The sequence below is a fragment of the Odocoileus virginianus genome, unplaced genomic scaffold (genome assembly GCF_023699985.2).
Source record: "Odocoileus virginianus isolate 20LAN1187 ecotype Illinois unplaced genomic scaffold, Ovbor_1.2 Unplaced_Contig_9, whole genome shotgun sequence".
NCBI classification, from domain to species: domain Eukaryota; kingdom Metazoa; phylum Chordata; class Mammalia; order Artiodactyla; family Cervidae; genus Odocoileus; species Odocoileus virginianus.
The window spans coordinates 1121560-1146443 of NW_027224326.1; the positions used below are offsets into that span (position 1 = coordinate 1121560).

Sequence of the window (24884 nt, forward strand, 5' to 3'; positions counted from 1 at the left end):
AACAATACTCATCACTAATTTATAAAAAGCTAAAAATAACCCCCCCAAAGTAGAAGGAAATGAATATCTAAAAGCAAAAATTAATGGAACAGAAAACAAATATATACTAGAAAGTGACAAACTAAGAAGAAGCTGTTTTATAAACAAACAAATGCTCAGGAAGACTGATCAAGGAAAAAAAACCAGACAAGCATTATGAATAAAGAGGGGACATTAGCACACAATCCATAGATACTAAGAGATGATGAGACTGTATTGGAACAGGATAAACATACAGATTGATAGACTAGAATTAAGAGTCCAGAAATAAATCCTCACATTTATAAACAATTTGTTTTCAACAAGGGTGTGAAACAATTCGATAGGGAAATACTATCTTTTCAACAAATGTGCATGCGCTCAGTCATGTCTGACTCTTTGTGACCCGAACAGATAATATTGAGGCACAACTAGATATCCTCATGCAAGAGAATTAAGCTGGACTCTTGTGAAGGAAAGGGTCATATCAGTAGCCTGGGATGAACAAACCCTGCACATTCCCAGGGAAATCTGGCCTGTGGCTGGCTCCTAGGAAACTACTCCAAGCCACTGGAATACTCAGCCCGAAGAATATGTATCTGAGGCTTTGGGCCATTTCAATAGCAGTTTCACCAGACATTTTATGCTAACAATGTGATTTATCAGAAGCAGCTGTTTTTCTTTTAGGTCTCCAGTCTGAGTAGCTGAGTGCTATAGCAATTGTGCTACACGCCAACATTACTGACCCTCAATAAAAACCCTGGACACCAAGGCTCAGGTGAGCCTCCCTGGTTGGCAATCCTCTGCATCTGTGGTCACCCACCACTGCCAGGAGAAATAAACATATTCCCTGCAGCTGCAATAAGGAGGGGGACATCTGGAATTTGCCCCTGGCTTCTCCTGGACTTAACCCAGGTGTCTTTCCCTTTTTGATTTTAATCTATGTCATTTCTCTATAATAAATCATAACCTTGAACAGAACAGCTACTTAGTTCTATGTAGCTTAGTCGAGCAAAATCTACACTAAGGGTGGTATTGGGGACCTTTGATATAACACCCTATCTCATAGCATTAAAAAATTAACTCAAAATGGACCATATATATTTAAAAATATCTAACACAAAACAAACAAACAAGACAAATCTTTGTGACTTGGGTTAGGTGGTGATTTCTTAAGATATGACACCAAAAGCACAAGCAACCAAAGAAAAAATTGAAAAACTGAACTTTATTAAAATGAAAGACTTTTATGCTTCAAAAGATCCCATTAAGAAAGTAAAAAGTATATGGGAGAAAATGCTGCAGATCATATGTCTGGTAAGAACTGCTTCATAGAATATATAAAGAACTCAATAATAAAAAGACAAATAATTCAATTAAAAAATGGGCAAAGGATCTGACAATTCTCCAAAAATATACAAACTGTCAACTGTCACTCAATTGTGTCTGACTCTTTGTGACCCCATGGACTGTAGCCCATCAGGCTCCTTTGTCCATGGAATTCTCCAGGCAAGAATACTGGAGTAGGTTGTCATTTCCTCCTCCAGGGGATTTTCCTGACCCAGGGATCGATCCCAGGTCCCCTGCATTGGCAGGCGGGTTCTTCTACCACTGTACCATCTGAGGAGCCCAAAAACTGTCAGTAAGCACATGAAAATATGCTCAACAGCATTAGTTATTATAAAAATTCATATCAAAACCACAATGAGACACTACTTCACATCTAGTAGGATGGCCAGAATCAAGACAGGCATCAGGCATTGGCAAGGAGTTGGAGAAAGTGGACTCTCATGCACTGTTGGCAGGAATGTAAAGAAGTGTTGCCATTTTGCAAACTATCTGGCAGTTTCTCAAAATGTTAAAGGCCATATGACAGTAACTCTACTCCTAGATGTATTATAAGAAGGAAGAAAAACTAGTCCACACAAAAACCTACACACACAAGTTCATAGTGGCATTATTCATAAGTGAAAAGGTAGAACAACCCAAGTGTCTGTCAGCTAATATAGATGAATAAAATATGATATATACATAAAATGGAATATTATTTGGCAAGGAAAAGAATGAAATATTGATATATGTGGGAACCTTGAAAATATTATTAAGTGAAAGAAATCAAGCACAATCACATATTGTATGAAACACCCAGAATAAGCAAATCTACAGAGTCAGATCGAAGATTGTTAGCTGCCATGGGATGAAGGAAGGGGAAAATGTGGGGGTGACTCCCAATGGGTATGAGTTTCTTTTTGAGACAACAAAAATGTTCCAAATTTGTTTGTGATACAATTCTGTGAATATATCCCCTCAAAGCACTGAATTTTACACTTTAAATGGGTGAACTGTAAGTATGTGGGAAAAAGCTGTTACCAAAAAAGATGAAAACTTATAAAAAAAACTGTGTCAAAAATAAGAAAATTTAGAAAGATTCTTAGAAAAATCTTTGAAAATACAACTTACCAAACCTGATACAAGTAATAGAAAATCTGAATACTTCTACAAATAGCAAAGAAACGGAAAGTTTCAAAAGTCATCCCATGCAGGAAAAGCTTCATAAGTAAATGTTGGAAACCATTTAAGGAAAAAATAACATCTTACACAAACCACTACAGACAACAGAAAAGACGGGAGTGTCATCAACCATTTCATGAAGCCAGAATCCAAAAATTAGAATGGAAGGTTATCAAGGTGTGGGCTAAGCACAATAACCTCCTCCCTAAAAACACCCTGTGAAAGTGGGTGTTGGTAGCTGGTGGAGGTAACCTCACAACAGAGACACCTGGACATGCTCTCAGACAAATGCCCAAGGTCAACACCAGCATGATGAATCAATAACACTGACAGCATGGGCCTCTGACGTGATGTTATTAAAATGGCATTTCAGCTCTGTGCTCCTCCTTTGCAAAAGCTACAACCCCAGTCTAATCATGAAAAAAACATCAGATAAACTCCAGTTGAGGGATATTCTAAAGACTAGCACTCCTCAAAACTGCCACAGTCATCACAAACAAGAAAAGTCTGAGACAGTGTCATGACCCAGAAGAGTCAAACATGATGACTACATGTGATGTGAGATCCTGGATCAGAGGAAGAATGTTATAGAAAAAGTGAGGATATGTGAATAAAGCATGGGCTTTAGCTAATAATAATGTATTTACATTGGCTTATTAAAAATATAACAATGCTAAAATAAGATGTTAGTAATAAATGAAAAAGGGCACAAGGTATATGGAAATCCACTGTACTATCTTTGCAATTTTTCTGCAAATCTAAAAGTGTTCTAAAACCAAACATCAAAAGAAAAAAGTATTATTAAAAGCCACTCTTACTCATGCACTTCAATGCAAAAATCCATATAAAAATCTTAGCAACCTGTATCTTGCAATATATAAAAAGGATAAAATATCATGATCAAGTTGAGTTTATACCAGGAATGCAAGGCTAGCTTAATATTAAACCTAATCCAAAAAACCCTATCAATGTAAATCTAGCACACTGATAGAATAAAAGAATCATAAAACTATCTTAATGGATAAAAAATGTTTTATAAAACTAGTATCTATCCATGATAAAATCTCTTAGCAAATATGGAATAGAAGGCAATTTCCGTGATCTGAGGAAGGGTAGTTACAAGGAACCTATAACAAATACACTGTATGGCAAAATGTTGAAAGCTTCCCCTTTGGGATGGGAAACAAGACAAAAAATGCCTAGAGTCTCCTTCTATTTAATGAGTAGGGATCCCACCCAGTGTGATTAAAAAAAAAATAGAAGGGGGAGAAATAAGACTGTCATCATTTCCAGATGATATGATTATATAAGTAGAAAATACAGAAGAATCTATGGATAATTTATTACAATTAATAAGTGAGTTTAGACAAGTTGGTAGATACAAGGAAAACTTATATTTAGAAAAAAATAAAGCCAACGAAAGATGTGCAACTGTTTTACAGATAAAAAGAGGTATTAGAGAATCTTAACAAATGGATGGACATAGCAGATTCATGAAAGACTTACTATGATAAATTTGTCAATTCTTCTAAAAATGGTCTATAGGTTTATTCATACCCTTATAATAAATTTTAACAGGATTCACTGGGACATAAACAGATGGTTCTAAAATGTATGAAAATGCAAAGGGTGAGAAGAGCTAAGAACTCTTGAAGAGAGAAAGATGTACTTTACAAGACACACTTAACTACCGTAATTAAGATGGAGGGATTAGGAAAGGACAGACAGATTGACCAGTGGATTGGAACATGAGCAGAAACACACCTGCCCGGGTATGGTCACCTGACGCACAACAGAGATAGCAGGCAGAGCAACTGGGAGGGTTGGAGGAGGTATTTCGGATCTAAATGTGAAAGGCAGAATAAGACATCCAGAAGACAATGTAGAAGACTATCTTCATGACCGTGGGGGTATGCAAAGATTTCTCAAACAAGGTAGGAAACGTACAGCTACAAAACATACATCCAGAAACTAGAAGGCACAGAAATTAAGACCTGTTCATCACAAGAGTCCTAAACATCATGCAGAGCTGGGAACCACACAGCTGTGAGAGGGGTTCCTCTCCCTCCAACACCCAGGTCTCAACTCGCTCCTCTTGTGTTTGCCAACAAAAAGCTGCTGAGGCTCCCAAGCTCTCCTCAGAACACGCTCTGATCTGGCTCAGGGGAGTGTCTATGCAGTGACCAGGAACCCACAACCTGTTTTAATCTCTATTCTGACATCTGTGACAGATTCAAAGAGCTGCCCTACACAGACGAAACTGCATAAAACAAGTAGTTCATTCATGTTTTTGCCTTTCTTTGTAAAGCAAAGGCAGTCTGAGGTCAGAATCAAAGGAGGAGAAAGCAGGCAAGCCATACCTCCACCAGGGCAAACTTCTCCTCGCTGGTGTAGTTGTAGCGGGTGGCACGCTCATACTCCTCAGCATTGTCAGGGCAGTCCTTGTTAGAGTACTTGTCCGTTGGGTGCACAAGTTTCCATGAATACTGGTGTGATCAAAAAAGAGGGCGACGGTCACACTGAATGCAAAATGTTTAACTGCTGGTCTGACTTACAGGACTACTGCCAAAAGCTACCAAAGGTCAAAGGTCAGCCTCCTCTTGTTCAATGAGTCTGAGAATCACACACAGGCATGAGTGCTTGCATGCAAACATACACACACAATGCATGTACACATGTGCACATGCACACTACATATGCATGCACACACAGTCCATCACCATAAAACTGCATAACATTCTGGAAATGTGACTTCAGTTTCAAGTAATGCATCAAAAATTTAAGAAATACATCAGGTAAAATGGTTTGGATATTTTATGTGGAATATCTAAGACTATAAGCACTTTATCACCATTTCTAAAAGAATTAGCCTTTCAAACAATCAAGTATCCATCCAAATATAAAAATTCTTGTCTGAGCAAAATAAACAACGAAACAGAAAAATCTTCTGACTTACGCGTATCCAAACCTTTTTATGCATCATAAACCACTTTACTAATCCTAAACAAAAGAAACTGATGGCTAGAAATACAGAGTGTTGTCTTTTAAAAAATGAGAATTAAAAATCATTGTAACAATACAAATGTAATTCTACCAATGTGTTTTAAAAGATAAGGACCCTGAATTCTAATATATGTCAATGAAATGTACATTGAACCATCTTAGAAACATTTAAATTAATATATACTCTTATTTCTAGTGCCAAAGATAAAAAGCCAATTTGTTTTTGATCCCATGGCCAAGTTACAGCAGAACAAATATAGTTTAGTCAGTTTATTGACAAGTTTAGGAAGAAAAGCACTTCTAATTAACTAGGGGGTGCATTTCCAAATAAAAGTGAGAGGGCCCACCACTTCCATCACATGAGCACTCCACTGGGACAGCAGCTGAAGACCTTGAAGAGCCAAGTCAAAGAGCTTCCGGTATTCAGCGTCCGTCTTCTGAGCCTCCTGGCGGCCTGAGCCCGTGACCACCTAGAGATGATAGAGCATTAATAAGTCACCAGTGTCCAGGAAACCACTTATCAAACCCATTCTAGGAGCCTACTCCAAATGTACACTGGCAAAAGTAGTTCTAAAAAACTAGCTATTACTTTAGATGATGCTAGGGAATCAATTATTTTAATAACTGATACACAGAGAAAGGAATCCAGCTCTGGAAGGAGCAAGGAGCTGAGGGGACCACCAGGCTGAGCCTGAGTCATGCCTCAAGGCAGTGGATGCAGCTGTCCACATCCCAGACCATCAACTGGATCCCCCAGCAGACCTCAGCATGGCTGCCCAGGGCCAAGTGGGCCTGGAGAACGGGAGCTGTGTTTGACGGGGCCTCTAATCTGGCAGTGAGCAGGACACACAGGGGAAAGGTCATGGCAATTGATGGCCCAGAAAATGAGGGTGGATGTAGGCACGAGAAGGGGGATGGTCACGTCAACCACTGCAGCTTATACACGAGGCACAGAACCCTGGGAAAATAAGCCACCACTGCCAGTGAGCAAACAGGGTAAAAATGAGCAGTGACCAGCCGTTTACTACTAAGGAACACACACTTGGTTCTTCAGGTGTGATGCAATTATGGCTATGTTTTAAAAGGGTTCTTCATTTGTTAGAGACACATGGGAAATACATTCAGACGGAGTGCTATGTTATCTCGCAATTGCTTCAAGCTAACCTGGAGGAGTAACCGAAAAGGGGTAGGTGATGAAGCCTAGTGTGGCATCTGAGGGGCCAGGACCGGTCTCTTCATTTGTGTGCTTGAAAATTTATGTAATGGAGAACTAAAACACAAATAATAAAAACGGAACCCTCCACACTGTTGGTGGGAATGTAAGTTGGTGCAGTGACTACGGAAAACAGCATGGAGATTCCTTTAAAAAAACTAAAAATAAAATGTCCATATGATCTAGCAATCCCACTCCTGGGCATATACTTGGACAAAACTGTAATTCAAAAAGATACATGCAGGGTACTTCCCTGGAAGTCCAGTGGTTAAGAGTCCACACTTTCAATGCAGGCGGCACAGGTATGATCCCTGATCAGGGAAGATCCCACATGCCTCGCTGCATGGCAAAAAAAAGATACATGTACTCCTATGTTCACAGTAGCACTATTCACAACAGCTGAAACACACAATAATACTACTCAGCCATAAAAAAGAATAAAACAATAACACCTGCATCAACATGATACAACTAGAGATTATTATACTAGTAAATTAAGTCAAACAGAAACAGACAAACACCATATGATAACGCTTATATGTGGAATCTAAAATACGGCACAAATGAACCTATCTACCAAACAGAAACAGACTCTCAGACACAGAGAACAGATCTGTGATTGCCAACTGGGAGGTGGGTGGGCCTGGCAGTTTGGGATTAGCATGTGTAAACTATTATATATAGAATGGATAAACAACAAGGTCCTACTGTATGGCACAGGGAACTATATTCAACATCAAGCGATAAATCATAACGGAGAAGAATATTAAAAAAGGAATGTCAGTATGCGTATAAGTGAGCCACGCTGCAACACAGCAGAGATTGGCACAACACTGTAAATCGACTATATTTCAATTTAAAAAAGCGAGTGTGGTGCTGGCCTAAGGACAGACATGAAGGTCAATGATACAGAACTGAGAGTCCGAAAGTGAAGCCTCAGGATTGTAATCGACTGATTCTCCTCCAGCCAGTTTTACTGAGATATAACTGATACACACACAAGGTGTACAATATGATTTGATTTGATAGGGGTTTCCCTACTGGCTCTGACGGTAAAGCATCCACCTGCAATGCGAGAGGACCTGGGTTCAATGGCATGGAAACCCACTCCAGTATTCTTACCTGGAGAATTCCATGGACAGAGGAACCTGGTGGGCTACAGTCCATGGGGTCACAAAAAGTCAGACATGATTAAGCAACTGAGACAAGTGCAAATCCTGTGAAATGACTACACAATAAGTTAACATCTACCAACTCACAGTTACAATTTTTTTTTCCTTTGATGAGAACTTCCAGGATTTACTCTCCCAGGAACTTTCAAACATATAATACTGTACTATTTAACTAAGGTCACCATGCTGCATATTACAGCCCCAGAAATTATTTATCTTATAACTGAAAGTCTGTACCTTTTGGCCATCTTTTCTCACTTCTTTTACCTCTTGTCTCTGGCAACCACCAGTCTGTTCTCTGTATTCACGAGTTTGGTTTTCAGATGCCACACAGAAGTGGTATCACACAGTATTTGTCTTTTTCTGTCTGACTCACTTCACTCAGTGTGACCCCCTTAAGGTCCATCCACGCTGTCACAAATGAATGGCAGGACCTCCTTCTTTTGTATGACTGAGTAATAGTCCATTGTATACTATATATCACATTTTCTTTATTCATTCATCTATCTATAGACACTTAGGCTGTTTCTTTGGTTTGAGCATCATAAATAATGTTTCAATGAACACAGAAGTGTACAGGCAATTGATTTTTGATGAGGGTGCCTTCAGTGGAGAAAGAATAGTCTTTAAAAAACAATATTGGCAAAACTGGATATCCACATACAAAAGAATGAACTTGAACCCCTAAATTATATCCTACTTAAAAAGTAACTTAAAGTGGATCATAGATCTAAATATAAGAGCTAAAACTTTTACAAAACTCTTAGAAGAAAACAAGAGGTAAATCTTTCTGACTTGGGTTAGGCAACGGTTTGTTCATTATGACCAACAGCACAAACAACCAAAGAAAAAATAGATAAAAGTGGACGACACCAGGGATTCCCTGGGGGCTCAGCACTGAGGCGCCTGCCTGCCAGTGCAGGGACGTGAGTGTGAGCCTCAGGCCAGGAGGATCCCACATGCCCCAAAGCAACTAAGCCCGTGTGCCATAATCACTGAGCTTGTGCTCTGGAGCCTGCGAGCCACGACCAGTGAGCCACGTGCCAAAACTACTGAAGCCTGCACGCCCTAGATTCTATGCTCCGCAACAAGAGAAGGCACCACAGCGAGAGCAGCAGCCTTGAGAAGCCCCTACATGCCGCAGCTAGAGAAAAAGCCTACACAGCAATGAAGACCCAGCACAGCCAAAAGTAAATAAATAAAACAAACTGGACCACATCAAAAAGAAAAAACTGTCCTTCAAAGAGCATCACTGAGACAGCAAAAAGCCAGAAGAACAGGAAAAAGAAAGGAGATAGAACTCCAAAAGAACAAGAGAAAATATATGAAAATCACATAACAGAATATTAAGAACCTAATAGTAAAAAAAAAAAAAAAAGATAATACAATTTAAAAATGGGAAAATACTTCAAGAGACATTTCTTAAAATTGGCCAATGAGTACACGAAAAGATATTCAGTTTCATTACCCATTAAGGATATAAATCCAAACCACAACCAGGTACCACTTCACATTCACTAGGATGGTCAGAATAAAAAAAATAGAAACAAGGGCTGGCGAAGATGTAGAGAAATCAGACTCCTCACAGACTGCTGGTGAGAATGTAAAATAGTGCAGCTGTTTTGAAAACAGCTTCGCAGTTCCTCAAATGTTCAACAATGAGTGCCATATGACTCAGCAGTTTCAGTCCTAGATATCTACCTAAGAGAAATGAAAACCTATGTCCACACGAACACTTGTACACGGATGTTCATAGCAGCATTATTCATAATGAACTAACAAAATGTGCTATGTAAAAGCAATGCAGTATTATTCAGACATAAAATTATTTTAAATATTATAAGCCATAAAATTATTGATGCAGGCTATAACATGGATGAACCCTGAAAATACAATGTTAAATGAAAAAAGCCAGTCACCAGAGAGCAAGTATTATATGATTCATTTTATATGAAATGTCCAGTAGGTAAATCCATAGATAGAAAGTAGACTGCCAGGTGCCAGAAGGAGGGGAATGGGGAGTGACTACTAACGGGTGGAGGGTTGCTCTGGGGATGCTGACAGTGTTCAACAAGACTGTGGTGACAGTTACAGAACTCACTAAATATACTAAAAATCTTTGAACTGCATAATTTAAATGGGTGCATTGTCTGATATGTGCATTATGTCCTCATAAATCTGTTTAAAAATAAACTGAGCAAAGCTTTTAAAGGTAGATCTCTCTTCTCTCATTAAAACCATCATCTGATTATAAGGGCACTCTGGCAGAGCTCGGAAGGCAGACAGGAACCATGCCTGCTGTCAAATGCTCCATTTGGAAAGGCAGACATGAGCTCTCTGTGCTGTTTGAGAGCTCCTCATGAACTCAGCTGACAACCACATGAAGTGCAGAGGGCTGGCCCCGTCTCTCTCGGTCGGCCACCACCTGGGGTCTGCGCGGAGGTAGAGAGCGTGTGGGCTATCTTTCAGTCGTTTTGGTTGCATATTGACTAGTGCTTGTGGTTGAGGGATGGAGAGCTCATGGTCCGGCAGCGGGCAGAACCAGCACACAGAGTTCTTCCTCCGCATGTAATGCTCCTCCTGAGAACCCCAACGTACTACAGTCTCAAAAACCAGACCTCTCTATGTGGCCCCAAGTCCCTAGGCCCCTCTACACCATTTGCAGCACCCATCCATGCCACTGACCACTGCTCTGACACTGATCTGGTGTCTCGTCTACTAGGACGTGAGAAATGACCCTCCCGTTGCTGCTTCTGCTCCCTCAGACCCCTGACCCACCCTCCCCATGTGAGTAATGCTGGCTTGGAGCCAGGCATGCAAAAGGTATGGGCAATGTGACTGGCCCAAACAAGGACACAGAAAACCCAGCTGCAAAGCTGGGGGAATGAACACGGCCCGTGGCCCAAGAGAGGGCACTTCCTCCCACACCCATCTTCAGGCCTTTTTCTGGGCACTTGATGTTTCTTCCCATCAACTTGGAAGCTCCTGTACTTCCTCCCTCTAGACAGGAAAGGGCACAAGTCAACACCACCCTCTGCTCCTGATGTCCTCCACTCCACTCTCCTTTCTCCTAGCAGTTTGGAACCACGGAACTAGACTAGAAAATGCACTTAATTCATGGTCCCAACTCAGTTATTTTTTGGGGATCACTGCTAATATTTTTCCAAAAAAAAAGAAGATGCTTTTTGGACAGCTGAACAGATCCAAACAAACTCCATTATATTCTATCTGCACTGCCTCATCCATTACAATGACAGCTTGTTAAGTACATAGTGCTTAAACTATGCTTCTCAAAGTAGATGAAGGGTGTAAAATTCAAACTAAATTTGGGTGCAGAGACTACAAGGACATCTGACATGGTGTTGCCAGGTGTGCACTGCAGGCAGAGACCACTCACCTCGCTATTGCTGTAGCGTGCCAGTTCCGAGATGAAGCGCATATGGTCCTCCCGAATCTGGACCATCTGCTCGCAGATGTTGTACTGCGGGCTGCTGCTGGAGGATGTGCAGGTCCATCTGGGGGTAAAGGGGAAATGTGCATGACCTGAGGACACCTGCAAGGCAGGCCCACCCCCAGCCCAGCAGGCCCACTGAAGCCAAGGTTGAGGTGTAGAGCAAACGCGGCATTCTCTGCATGGTAACAGCTGGGTCTGCCTCAGCTCCCCGTGTCGGGTCAGAATACATGGCTGTATTCTGGAAAAGGAACTGAAATTTCTCCTTAATCAGTAAACTACTTTCCACAAAGCTGAGAGTTGCTGGATGCAAGATACTGCATAACCCTTCCAGAGCCCCTTGACACATTGCTGCACAGTTGGCAGGAACTAATATTTCTTTATTATTCACATGTGAAAATATAAACTAGTACAAAACAAGTCAGCCAAAGACTCAGGAACAAAAGTTATCCTTGATGGGAGAGTTCAAACTGACATGACTTGGAAATTAGTCAGTGTTGCCATAACTAACTACGTGTACAACACACCATTTCAGCAGCAAATAGATATAGTCAACAGAGTGGAAAAAAAGGGTGTCAAAGCTTAAATCAGGAAAAAAAAAAAAAGATGAAATCTGTTGGCATTCTTGGACAGAAAGCATGGGTCTTCGGGCTCAGAGCAGTTCCCTTGGTTTCCTCACACCCAGCACCAACTTGTACAATGTTTCTAACAAGTTCCCCTTCACCAGAAGGAAAGGATGCAGATTACCAATTTTCAGGATGATCAGTACACTATCTCCAGCAGCATCACTTTTAACTTTGATTCCACTATAAGATGATGTGACGATTACAGAGGCACTGGCCAAGGCGACTCCTTGAGTCTGCAGCAAGCACATAGGCCAGGCCCCGCGCCAGGGTCCACTCTCAACACACTGGCCTTCCCTGCAGGCCCCAAACAGCATGTCCACCTCAGGAGAGGCACACGTGTTATCAGATTTAATGGCAGATGTGTTAGGAAATAAGCTGGCACAGGAGCCAGATGCCAACATCTGCCACTTGCACCAACCCCCAGGGGCCAGACACAGGTGCTAGACTGTTGGGCTGAGCTCTTAGAGCTGACTGCTACAGGCTTAGGCATTTGCCTCAGTGGCTGTGAAACAAAGAAATTAACTGGTAATAATGGCCAATGACGTACACCAGATCATACTAAAAACAAAGTATGCAAAACTCCTTGCTTCCTGATTCTTTCATTGATTTCACCATTACTTATGCTATAGAGATGATTGTGTTTGTTACAGTAGGAGGTGTACACTGCTAACTTACATTTAGGCATTTCTATTTATACCATGGAAATCAGTACACCCTCCAAATCAGAGCTCAAGTCGATGTTGAAAGAAAGAGAGGGTTCAGTGATTTTGAGGAAGCTCATCACATATCAGATTTAATGGCAGATGTGTTAGGAAATAAGTTGGCACAGAAGCTGGCAAGCTGCATACAGCACAGACCCAACGTGACCAGTTGTTATGTGCCCCAGAGCCACACAAATGGTTTTTACAGATTTAAAGAGTAATGAAAAAAAAAAAAGTAACAAGGGATAAGAGTATGTGACATATGTGGCTAGAAAGACATAATATGTTTATAATTTGGCCTTCACAGAAAAAGACTGCTAACCTCTGAGTAGCCAGATTGAGGTGCAACTGTATTTTTCAAAACCATGGCTGAATGGAGACCACAGATCTGGCGAAAGTCAACAGAAGCATCCTATGAGACTCAAGTGACTATGTGGAAGGCACAATAAAAAGAATTATATATTTACTATCACTTGTAACTAAAAGCTGCAGATTCTTTATAACAGGGATTGGTCAACTGTCTTAGCACAGGCCCAGAAAGTAAGTACTTTACAATTTGGAGGCTACACTGTCTCTGTCATATCAGCTGTAGAGCCATCATCTTAAAAACAAACAAACAAAAACAAAACCTCTTTAAAAATGTAAAGACCATTCTCAACAACTGAGACCTTGCAAAAATAAGCCTGGTTGGGTTCTGGCCCTCGGGTGATAGTTCTATATAACCTCTATAAGTTGCATACAAACATCCAGCCCCTTCCCAGCAGACTGGTTGTTAAGCTTTTATCAGCACCCAGAGGATTTGTTTATACTTCCATATATGTGACCAACACTGTCTAACAGAACTCTTTGGGATGATGAAAAGTTCTATATCTGTGCTGACCAAAACAGTAGACCCTAACGATTAGATATCTGAAATGTGGCCATTCTACTAAGAAAATAAATTGCACTTGTAAATGAATTTAAATGTAAACATCTACACACGGAGAAGACTACCATATCAGGCATGTGACTGACAATGTCAAAGGTGGCATCTCTGGATAGATAAGCAGCATGTCAGGAACCACAGTGAGAACACTGAAGAATGCTCTGACTGGGCAACTCACTCTCTGCCTACCGAGATTTATTTTCTTCATAGTGGGCGCTGGTCTTGATGTACCGGGCCAGTTCTATTTGCATGTCTCCAAACAGCGGAACCACCTGGAGTTGCTGTATTCAAAGAATAAAAGTAAAAAACCCAGGGTCATTATATATTGTATTTAGTCACCAAATACAATCGAAGAAGAATGAGGAATGCTAATAATCACTGCGGGTTGAATGCTATTTGTACAAATCACTTACTGCAAAAAAGCTGTAAACAACTTCTACATTCACTTAAAGAACCAATTTAAACATCAAAATTAACCTATCTTGTTATTAGAACCATGGTCATTAAAAAAAAACAAACTGCATTTCTATATACAAGAATCAATTAGAAAAAAACTAAAGAGAAAAAAATTGCAATAGCATCAAAAAACAAAAGTATGTATTATTAAATCTAACAAAATATATTAAGACTTCAAAACAAAATATTACCAAAAATTCTAGAAAAATTTTTAAAAGTTCTAAGTGAATAGAGAATAATGTTAGGTTCATGTATTGGAAAACATTGTATTTTTAAAATATCCATTTTCCCTAAATTGATCTACAGATTCAACAGAATGCCAAACAATATTCCAAGAGGAAAAATGGCTTATGGGTAGTATGTGCATGTGTGTGTATGTGTGTGTGTAAATCAGCAAGTCAATTCTAAAATATATTTCAAAAGATAGAGGGACAATGCTCAAGGCAACTGTGGAGAACATAACTTGACGACCTGCTGGAGACTTATAGCAACTAAGCCAGCACAGGTGCAGACCAGTGGGGCAGAGAAACTTAAGGCAGAGTCACTGACACAGAGACACCTGCTTTATGACCCAGGTGCCTCCTCGGAGCAATGAAGGGAAAACAGTTAGCTAGATATCCACAGGGGAAAAAATATCCAAGACTGTCAACCCCCTGTCTCACAGCATACATTACATCAATTCCAGGGGGATTATAGATCTAAATGGAAAAGGAAACGATGATGCTACTAGACGGTAATGCAAAAGAAAATTCTCAAGATTAAGAACCTCAGTTCACCAATGACTCTTCAAGAAAGTGAAAAATAAGAGCTACATCGGGGAAATGCATGTATTTTAGAACACATGTATCCGACAAAAAACACATACCCAGAAGATGTAAAGAACTACAAATCAACATGGAAAAAAAAGAATGAGAGACTTGAAAGGACAGTTCACAAAGAGAACATACAAAAGACTAATAATACTGTAAAAGCAATCAGGGAAACATCAACTAAACCACAAGGAAACACTAGCCAATAAAATCTCAAAGACACACAGGTACACCCTTTAGGATGCCCCCTTCTTCCCAAAGAATGACAGAGCCAAGTGTTGGTAACGATATAAAGCCCCCAGAAGGCTCACTCACTGCTGGTGCGATGCAAGTCAGCACAGCCATGTGAGGGAATTCTGAGGCTGTATCTACTGCACTGAAAACGTCCATTCTATTAGAAGAATACGCAATCCACCACTGGGTACTCATCAGTAAAAATGTGCACAGATGTGCACAAATCAGCACTGTTCAGACAAGCCAAAACGCAGAAACAATCTCATGTTCATCACAGAATGGATAAGTAAATTGCAGTTTAGTCATAAAATGTAGAGCCACACCACAATGAGAAAGTAAAAACTATAGTTGCAGGTTCCCATAGGGACAATCTGACAAACAAAGTGTGCGTAGCCAGACACAAAAGAATACATATGGCATGATTCCTTTAGACAAGGTTCAAATTCAGACAAAACTGCTACAAGGGCAGGAAACAGTCTACTCACACCCACCCACCTGCCAACATTGCATGTCCTACTATGGACCAAAGTCACAGAGGTTGACCTCCCGAACCTCAAACTGCATTCACTTCAATAAGAAGGTTTATTTAGAAATGGCAACTCACAGGGCTGGAAAAAAATATTCCACGCAAACGGAGACCAAAAGAAAGCAGGAGTCGCAATACTCATATCAGATAAAATAGACTTTCAAATTAAGTCTGTGAAAAGAGACAAAGATGGACACTACATAATGATCAAAGGATCAATCCAAGAAGAAGATATAACAATTATAAATATATATGCACCCAACATAGGAGCACAGCTATGTAAGGCAAACGCTAACAAGTATGAAAGAGGAAATTAATAGTAACACAATAATAGTAGGAGACTTTAATACCCCACTCAAAACTATCGATAGATCAACTAAACAGAAAATGAACAAGGAAACACAAACTTTAACAGACACAATGGACCAGCTAGACCTAATTGACATCTATAGGATGTTTCACCCCAAAACAATCAACTTCACCTTTTTCTCAAGTGCACACGGAAACTTCTCCAGAATAGATCACATCCTGGGCCATAAATCTAGTCTTGGTAAATTCAAAAAGATTGAAATCATTCCAGTCATCTTTTCTGACCACAGTGCAGTAAGATTAGATCTCAATTACAGGAAAAAAATTATTAACAATTCAAACATATGGAGGCTAAACAACACGCTTCTGAATAACCAACAAATCATAGAAGAAATCAAGAAAGAAATCAAAATATGCATAGAAATGAATGAAAATGAAAACACAACAACCCAAAACCTATGGGACACTGTAAAAGCAGGGCTAAGGGGAAGATTCATAGCATTACAGGCCTACCTCAAGAAACAAGAAAAAAGTCAAATAAATAACCTAACTCTACACCTAAAGCAACTAGAGGAGGAAGAAATGAAGAACCCCAGGGTTAGTAGAAGGAAAGAAATCTTAAAAATCAGGGCAGAAATAAATGCAAAAGAAACTAAAGAGATCATAGCAAAAATTAACAAAGCTAAAAGCTGTTTTTTTTCAAAAAATAAACAAAATTGACAAACCATTAGCAAGACTCATTAAGAAACAAAGGGAGAAGAACCAAATTAACAAAATTAGAAATGAAAATGGAGAGATCACAACAGACAACACTGAAATACAAAGGATCATAAGAGACAAATACCAGCAGCTCTATGCCAATAAAATGGACAACTTGGAAGAAATGGACAAGTTCTTAGAGAAGTATAACTTTCCAAAACTGAACCAGGAAGAAATAGAAGATCTTAACAAAACGATCACAAGCAAGGAAATCGAAACTGTAATCAGAAATCTTCCAGCAAACAAAAGCCCAGGACCAGATGGCTTCACAGCTGAATTCTACCAAAAATTTGGAGAAGAGCTAACACCTATCTTACTCAAACTCTTCCCAGAAAATTGCAGAAGAAGGTAAGCTTCCAAACTCATTCTATGAGGCCACCATCACCCTAATTCCAAAACCAAAGATGCCACAAAAAAAGAAAACTACAGGCCAATATCACTGATGAACATAGATGCAAAAATCCTTAACAAAATTCTAGCAAACAGAATCCAACAACATATTAAAAAAATCATACACCATGACCAAGTGGGCTTTATCCCAGGAATGCAAGGATTCTTTAATATCCGCAAATCAATCAATGTAATACACCACATTAACAAATTGAAAGATAAAAACCATGTGATTATCTCAATAGATGCAGAAAAAGCCTTTGACAAAATTCAACATCCATTTATGGTTAAAACTCTCCAGAAAGCAGGAATAGAAGGAACATATCTCAACATAATAAAAGCTATATATGACAAACCCACAGCAAGCATCACCCTCAATGGTGAAAAATTGAAAGCATTTCCCCTGAAATCAGGAACAAGACAAGGGTGCCCACTCTCACCACTACTATTCAACATAGTTTTGGAAGTTTTGGCCACAGCAATCAGGGCAGAAAAAGAAGTAAAAGGAATCCAGATAGGAAAAGAAGAAGTGAAACTCTCTCTGTTTGCAGATGACATGATCCTCTACATAGAAAACCCTAAAGACTCTACCAGAAAATTACTAGAGCTAATCAATGAATACAGTCAAGTTGCAGGATATAAAATTAACACACAGAAATCTCTTGCATTCCTATACACTAACAATGAGAAAACAGAAAGAGAAATTAAGGAAACAATACCATTCACCATTGCAACAAAAAGAATAAAATACTTAGGAGTATATCTACCTAAAGAAACAAAAGACCTATACATAGAAAACTATAAAACACTGATGAAAGAAATCAAAGAGGACACAAACAGATGGAGAAATATACCGTGTTCATGGATTGGAAGAATAAGTATTGTCAAAATGGCTATAGTACCCAAAGCAATCTATAGATTCAATGCAATCCCTATCAAACTACCAACGGTATTTTTCACAGAACTAGAACAAATAATTTCACAATTTGTATGGAAATACAAAAAACCTCGAATAGCCAAAGTAATCCTGAGAAAGAAGAATGGAACTGGAGGAATCAATCTGCCTGACTTCAGACTCTACTACAAAGCCACAGTCATCAAGACAGTATGGTACTGGCACAAAGACAGAAATATAGATCAATGGAACAGAATAGAAAGCCCAGAGATAAATCCACGAACCTATGGTCACCTTATCTTCGACAAAGGAGGCAAGGATATACAATGGACAAAAGATAACCTCTTTAACAAGTGGTGCTGGGAAAACTGGTCAACCACCTGTAAAAGAATGAAACTAGAACACTTTCTAACACCATACACAAAAATAAACTCAAAATGGATTAAAGATCTAAATGTAAGACCAGAAACTATCAAACTCCTAGAGGAGAACATAGGCAAAACACTCTCCGACATAAATCACAGCAGGATCCTCTATGACCCATCATCCCAGAATTTTAGAAATAAAAGCAAAAATAAACAAATGGGACCTAATGAAACTTAAAAGCTTTTGCACAACAAAGGAAACTATAAGCAAGGTGAAAAGACAGCCCTCAGATTGGGAGAAAATAATAGCAAACGAAGCAACAGACAAAGGATTAATCTCAAAAATATACAAGCAACTCCTCCAGCTCAACTCCAGAAAAATAAATGACCCAATCAAAAAATGGGCCAAAGAACTCAACAGACATTTCTCCAAGGAAGACATACAGATGGCTAACAAACATGAAAAGATGCTCAACATCACTCATTATCAGAGAAATGCAAATCAAAACCACAATGAGGTACCATTATACGCCAGTCAGGATGGCTGCTATCCAAAAGTCTACAAGCAATAAATGCTGGAGAGGGTGTGGAGAAAAGGGAACCCTCTTACACTGTTGGTGGGAATGCAAATTAGTACAGCCACTATGGAAAACAGTGTGGAGATTTCTTAAAAAGCTGGAAATAGAACTGCCATATGACCCAGCAATCCCACTTCTGGGCATACACACCAAGGAAACCAGATCTGAAAGAGACACGTGCACCCCAATGTTCATCGCAGCACTGTTTATAATAGCCAGGACATGGAAGCAACCCAGATGCCCATCAGGAGACGAATGGATGAGGAAGCTGCGGTACATATACACCATGGAATATTACTCAGCCATTAAAAAGAATTCATTTGAATCAGTTCTAATGAGATGGATGAAACTGGAGCCCATTATACAGAGCGAAGTAAGCCAGAAAGATAAAGACCATTACAGTATACTAACACATATATATGGACTTTAGAAAGATGGTAACGATAACCCTATATGCAAAACAGAAAAAGAGACTCAGATGTATAGAACAGACTTGTGGACTCTGGGAGAAGGCGAGGGTGGGATGTTTCAAGAGAACAGCATTGAAACATGTATATTATCTAGGGTGAAACAGATCACCAGCCCAGGTTGGGTGCATGAGACAAGTGCTCGGGCCTGGTGCACTGGGAAGACCCAGAAGGATCGGGTGGAGAGGGAGGTGGGAGGGGGGACTGGGATGGGGAACACATGTAAATCCATGGCTAATTCATTTCAATGTATGACAAAAACTACTGTAATGATGTAAAGTAATTAGCCTCCAACTAATAAAAATAAATGGAAAAAAAAAAAGAGAGAGAGGAAAAAAAATTAATTAAAAAATAAATAAATAATAAATAAAAAGAAATGGCAACTCACCTTGAAGTATTTGTCTATTTTGGATAAGTTTATTCTTTTCTTGGCATCTAGTTTATAAATGTTGCTGACACTTCCATCCATTAAATATAGACCAAATCCCATGACCTGAAATCACAAAATGGCACATAAAAAGCTTAGACCTGCAGGTTTAATTATCCATAAACACACTGCTATAGTTCATTACTTTGAAATGATAATTCATTCTTATTTCAAACAGCACTTTTTAAAAAAACTGTAGTTGACCTACAACCCTATGTTAGTTCCAGGTGCACAACACAGTGAGTTATTTCTATACATTCAAAAATGATTACCATAATAAGTCTAGTTACCACTGGTCCACCACACAAAGACAGACAATATTAACAACGGTATTTCCAAAGCAGTACATTTCATCCTACGGACTCACTTATTTTGTAGCCAGAAGTCTACACCTCTTCATCTCACCTATTTCATTCACTCCTCTATACCACAGGTGGGAACCTCCTGTCTGTTCTGTTTCTATGAGTCTGTTTCTGTTTTATGTTTCTTCATGTTTTTAGATTCTACATATAAGTGAAATCATATGGTATTTGTCTTTCTCTGCCTGACTTATTTCACTTAGCATGATACTCTCTAAGTACATTCACAAATGGCAAGATTTCATTTTTTATGGCTGAATAACATTCCATTATATCTAAATGTATATCTATGTAGATATATATTATAATCTTATGCAATGTACACTTAGGCTTTCATGTCTTGGATATTGTTACCAATGCTGCATATATCTTTTTTAATTAGTATTTTTCTTCATATAAATATCCAGAAGTGGAATTGCTGGATCTTATGGTAATTTTTTTTCATTCGCTGAAGAACCACCATATTGTTTTCGGTTGTGGCTGCAGCAATTTGCATTCCCACCAGATTTCAAACTGTACCAGCATTCCCTTTTCTCCACTTGCTTGCTAGCAATTGTTATCTCTAGTCTTTTCGACAACATCCATTGTGACAAGTGTGAGATGATACTTCACTGGGGTTTTGATTTGCATTTCCCTGATGATGAGTAATATTGAGCATCTTTCCATGTAGCTCTTGGTCATCTCTATGTCTTCTTTGTAATTAATGCCGATTCATATCATCAGTCCATTAAAAAAATTTTTTTTCACATTGAGTTGCTCAAGTTCTTTCTACATCTCAGATATTAACCCTTCATTGAATATACTGTTTGCAAATACCTTCTTCATTCAGTATGTGGTCTTTTCATTTTGTTGACAGTTTCCCTCAAAGTTTTTGAGCTTGATGTAGTCTCATTTGTTTATTTTTGCCTTCGCTTCCCTTTTCTGAGGCGACAGATCAAAATATGTATATATTGCTAAAACTAATAATGTCAGAGCTTTCTTTCAGGAATTTTATGGTTTCAGCTCAGTTTAGTTCAGTCACTCAGTCATGTCCGACTCCTTGCAACCCCATGAACCACAGCACACCAGGCCTCCCTGTCCATCACCAACTCCCAGAGTCCACCCAAACCCATGTCCATTGAGTCAGTGATGCCATCCAACCATCTCATCCTCTGTCATCCCCTTCTTCTCCTGCCCTCAATCTTTCCCAGCATCAGGGTCTTTTCAAATGAGTCAGCTCTTCACATCAGGTGGCCAAAGTATTGGAGTTTCAGCTTCAACATCAGTCCTTCCAATGAACACCCAGGACTGATTTCCTTTAGGATGGACTGGTTGGATCTCCTTGCAGTCCAAGGGACTCTCAAGAGTCTTCTCCAACACCACAGTTCAAAAGCATCAATTCTTCGGCACTCAGCTTTCTTCACAGTCCAACTCACATCCATCCATGACCACTGGAAAAACCACAGCCTTGACTAGATGGACCTTTGTTGACAAAGTAATGTCTGTGCTTTTTAATATGCTGTCTAGGTTGGTCATAACTTTCCCTCTAAGGAGTAAGTGTCTTTTAATTTCATGGCTGCAATCACCATCTGCAGTGATTTTGGAGCCCAGAAAAATAAAGTCAGCCACTGTTTCCACTGTTTCCCCATCTATTTGCCATGAAGTGATGGGACTGGATGCCATGATCTTAGTTTTCTGAATGTTGAGCTTTAAGCCAACTTTTTCACTCTCCTCTTTCACTTTCATCAAGAGGCTGTTTAGTTCTTCTTCACTTTCTGCCATAAAGGTGGTGTCATCTGCATATCTGAGGTTATTGATATTTCTCCTGGCAATCTTGATTCCAGCTCATACAACATCCAGCAGGCATTTTGCATGATGTATTCTGCATATAAGTTAAATAAGCAGGGTGACAGTATACAGCCTTGATGTACTCCTTTTCCTATTTGGAACCAGTCTGTTGTTCCATGTCCAGTTTTAACTATTGCTTCCTGACCTGCATACATGTTTCTCAAAAGGCAGGTCAGGTGGTCTAGTATTCCCATCTCTTTCAGAATTTTCCAGTTTATTGTGATCCACACAGTCAAAGGCTTTGGCACAGTCAATAAAACAGAAATAGATGTTTTTCTGGAACTCTCTTGCTTTTTCGATGATCCAGCAAATGTTGGCAATTTGATCTCTGGTTCCTCTGCCTTTTCTAAAATCAGCTTGGTTTAAGGTCTTAACAATTAAATCTTTAATCCATTTTGAGCTTGTTTTTCTATATGGTATGAGAGTAGTCCAGTTTTCCCAGCACCACTTATTAAGAGGCTGTCTTTTCCCTATCACATATTCTTGTTTCTTTTGTCACAGGTTAACTGCCCATTAAGTGAGTTTATTTCTGAGCTCTGAGCTCTGTTCCACTGATCTATGTGTCTGTTTTTGTACCATACCACCCTGTTCTGACTTTGTGGTATCGTTTGAAATCAATTACATCAAACTGGAGTGTGATACATCCAGTTTTGTTCTTAAAGCTTTCTCTTATAAGATTGTTTTGATTATTTGGGGTCTTTTTTGTTTCCTTACAAATTTATAATTATTTGTTCTAGTTCTGTGAAAAATGCCATTGGTATTTTGATAGGGATTGCATCAAAACTGTAGACGGCCTTGGGTGGTATGGGAATTTTAATGGTGTTAATTTTTCCAATCCCCAAAACAAAACAGATCTTTCCATTTGCTCATGCTGTCTTCAGTTTCTTTTAACAACGTCTTATAATTTTTCCGAGTCCAGGTCTTTTACCTCCTTGGTGAGATTCATTCCAAGGCTATTTTATTCTTTTTGATACACTATAAATGGGATTTTTTTAAAAAAATTATCTTTCAGATAGCTTGTTGTTGGTATACAGAACCACAATGGATTCCTATATATTATTTTACCTCCAGCAACTTTACTAAATTCATGTATTAGTTCCAAAAGCTCTTTGTGGGTATCTTTGGGATTATCCATGTATAAGTATCATGTCATCTGCAAACAGTAACAATTTTACTTCTTCCTTTCCAATTTGAATTCCCATAATTTCTTTTCTTTCTCTGACTGATGTGGCCAGGACCGCCAATACTAGGCTGAATAAAAGTGGTGAGAGTGAGTGGGCATTCTTGTTTTGTGCCTAATGTTAGAGAGAATACACCTTCACTGCTGAGTGTGATGCTAACTGTGGGCTTGTCACACAGCCTTTATCATGCTGAGGTATGTTCCCTCTATATCCACTTTGTTAAGATTCTTTATCATAAATGGATCCTGAATTTTGTCAAGTTTTTCCCACATCTATTGAGGTAGTCATATGATTTTTATTTCTCAATTTGTTAATGTGTTATCACATTAATTGATTTGCAGTTATTGAGTTATTCTTGCACCCCTGGAATAAATCCCAGTTGATCATGGTGTATGATCTCTTTAATGTACTGAATTTGGCTTGCTAATATTTTGTTGAGGATTTTTGCATCTATGTTCATCCATAATATGGGACTGTAATTTTTGTGTGTGTTATATCTTTGTCTGGTTTGATATCACAGTGATGATGCCTCACAGAATGTCAAAAGCCTTCCTTCCTCTTCATTTTCTGTGGTGGGGGTGGGGATATTTTGAAGATAGTTATTAACTCTTCCTTAAATGTCTGGTAGAATTCACCAGTAAAGCCATCTGGTTCTGGGCTTTCATTTTTTGGAAGTTTTTTGATTACTGCTTCAATTTCATTAGTTGCCATCAGTCTGTTCATATTTATTTTCTGTTTCTTCCTGATACATCTTGGTAGAATGTACGTTTCCAGCAATTCATCCATTTCTTCTAGGTTGTTCCATTTTATTGATATATAGTTGTTCATAGTAATCTCTTATGACCCTTTGTATTTCTGTGGTGTTCATTGTAACTTCTTTTTCATTTCTGATTTTATTGATTTGGGCCCTCTTGCTACTTTTCTTGAGGAGCCTAACTAAAGGTTTATTGATGTGTCAATTTTTTGAAAAGCAAGCTCTTAGTTTTACTCTTTTCTATTATTTTTAGTCACTATTTCATCTGTTTTTCAGTCCAATCTTTATTATTTCCTTCTACTAACTTGGGGTTTTGCTTATTCTTTTGCTAGTTCCTCTAGGGGTAAGTTTAGATTGGTTATGTGAAATTTTTCTTGTCTCCTGAGGTTTATATTGCTATAAACTTTCCTCTTAGAACTGCTTTTGTTATGTCCCACAGATATGGAACACTGTGTTTCCGTTTTCATTTGTCTCCAGGTATTTTTAAATTTCTTCCTTGATTTCATTAGAGACTCCTTAGTTGTTTAGTAGCATATTGCTTAGCCTCCACGTGGTTGTGTTTTTCTTGGGGGGGGGGGTTCTTATAGTTGATTTCTAGTCTCATAGAAGCTGAAGCTCCAATACTTTCACCACCTGACGCGAAGAAATGACTCACTGGCAAACACCCTGATGCTGGGAAAGATTGAAAGCAGGAAGAGAAGGGGACAACGGGGTTAGATGGTTGGATGGCACCACTGACTCGATGGACATGAGTTTGAGCGGGCTCCAGGCGCTGGTGATGGACAGGGAAGCCTGGTGTGCTGCAGTCCATGGTGCTGCAGAGTTGGACACAACTGAGCGACTGAACTGAACTTGCTTCTTTATAACCTGGCATCAGATTTTCCTCCTTACTGATGTAACTTTGGCCTGGCATCCTCTTCCAGGACAG

The 24884-nt window shown here is 39.2% G+C and overlaps 1 protein-coding gene across 2 annotated transcripts in view; it reads right to left on the bottom strand.

Moving 5' to 3' along the window:
- CYFIP1 (cytoplasmic FMR1 interacting protein 1) overlaps positions 1 to 24884 on the bottom strand; it is a 75828-nt gene that overhangs the window by 42264 nt on the left and 8680 nt on the right. For both annotated transcript variants that reach the window (XM_070463916.1, XM_070463918.1), the window contains exons 8-12: positions 19797 to 19901; positions 13810 to 13901; positions 11315 to 11432; positions 5880 to 6002; positions 4890 to 5015 (exon numbers count right to left, since the gene is read on the bottom strand). In XM_070463916.1, the coding sequence (XP_070320017.1) occupies positions 4890 to 5015; positions 5880 to 6002; positions 11315 to 11432; positions 13810 to 13901; positions 19797 to 19901 (564 nt within the window). The remainder of the gene's footprint in view (positions 1 to 4889; positions 5016 to 5879; positions 6003 to 11314; positions 11433 to 13809; positions 13902 to 19796; positions 19902 to 24884) is intronic.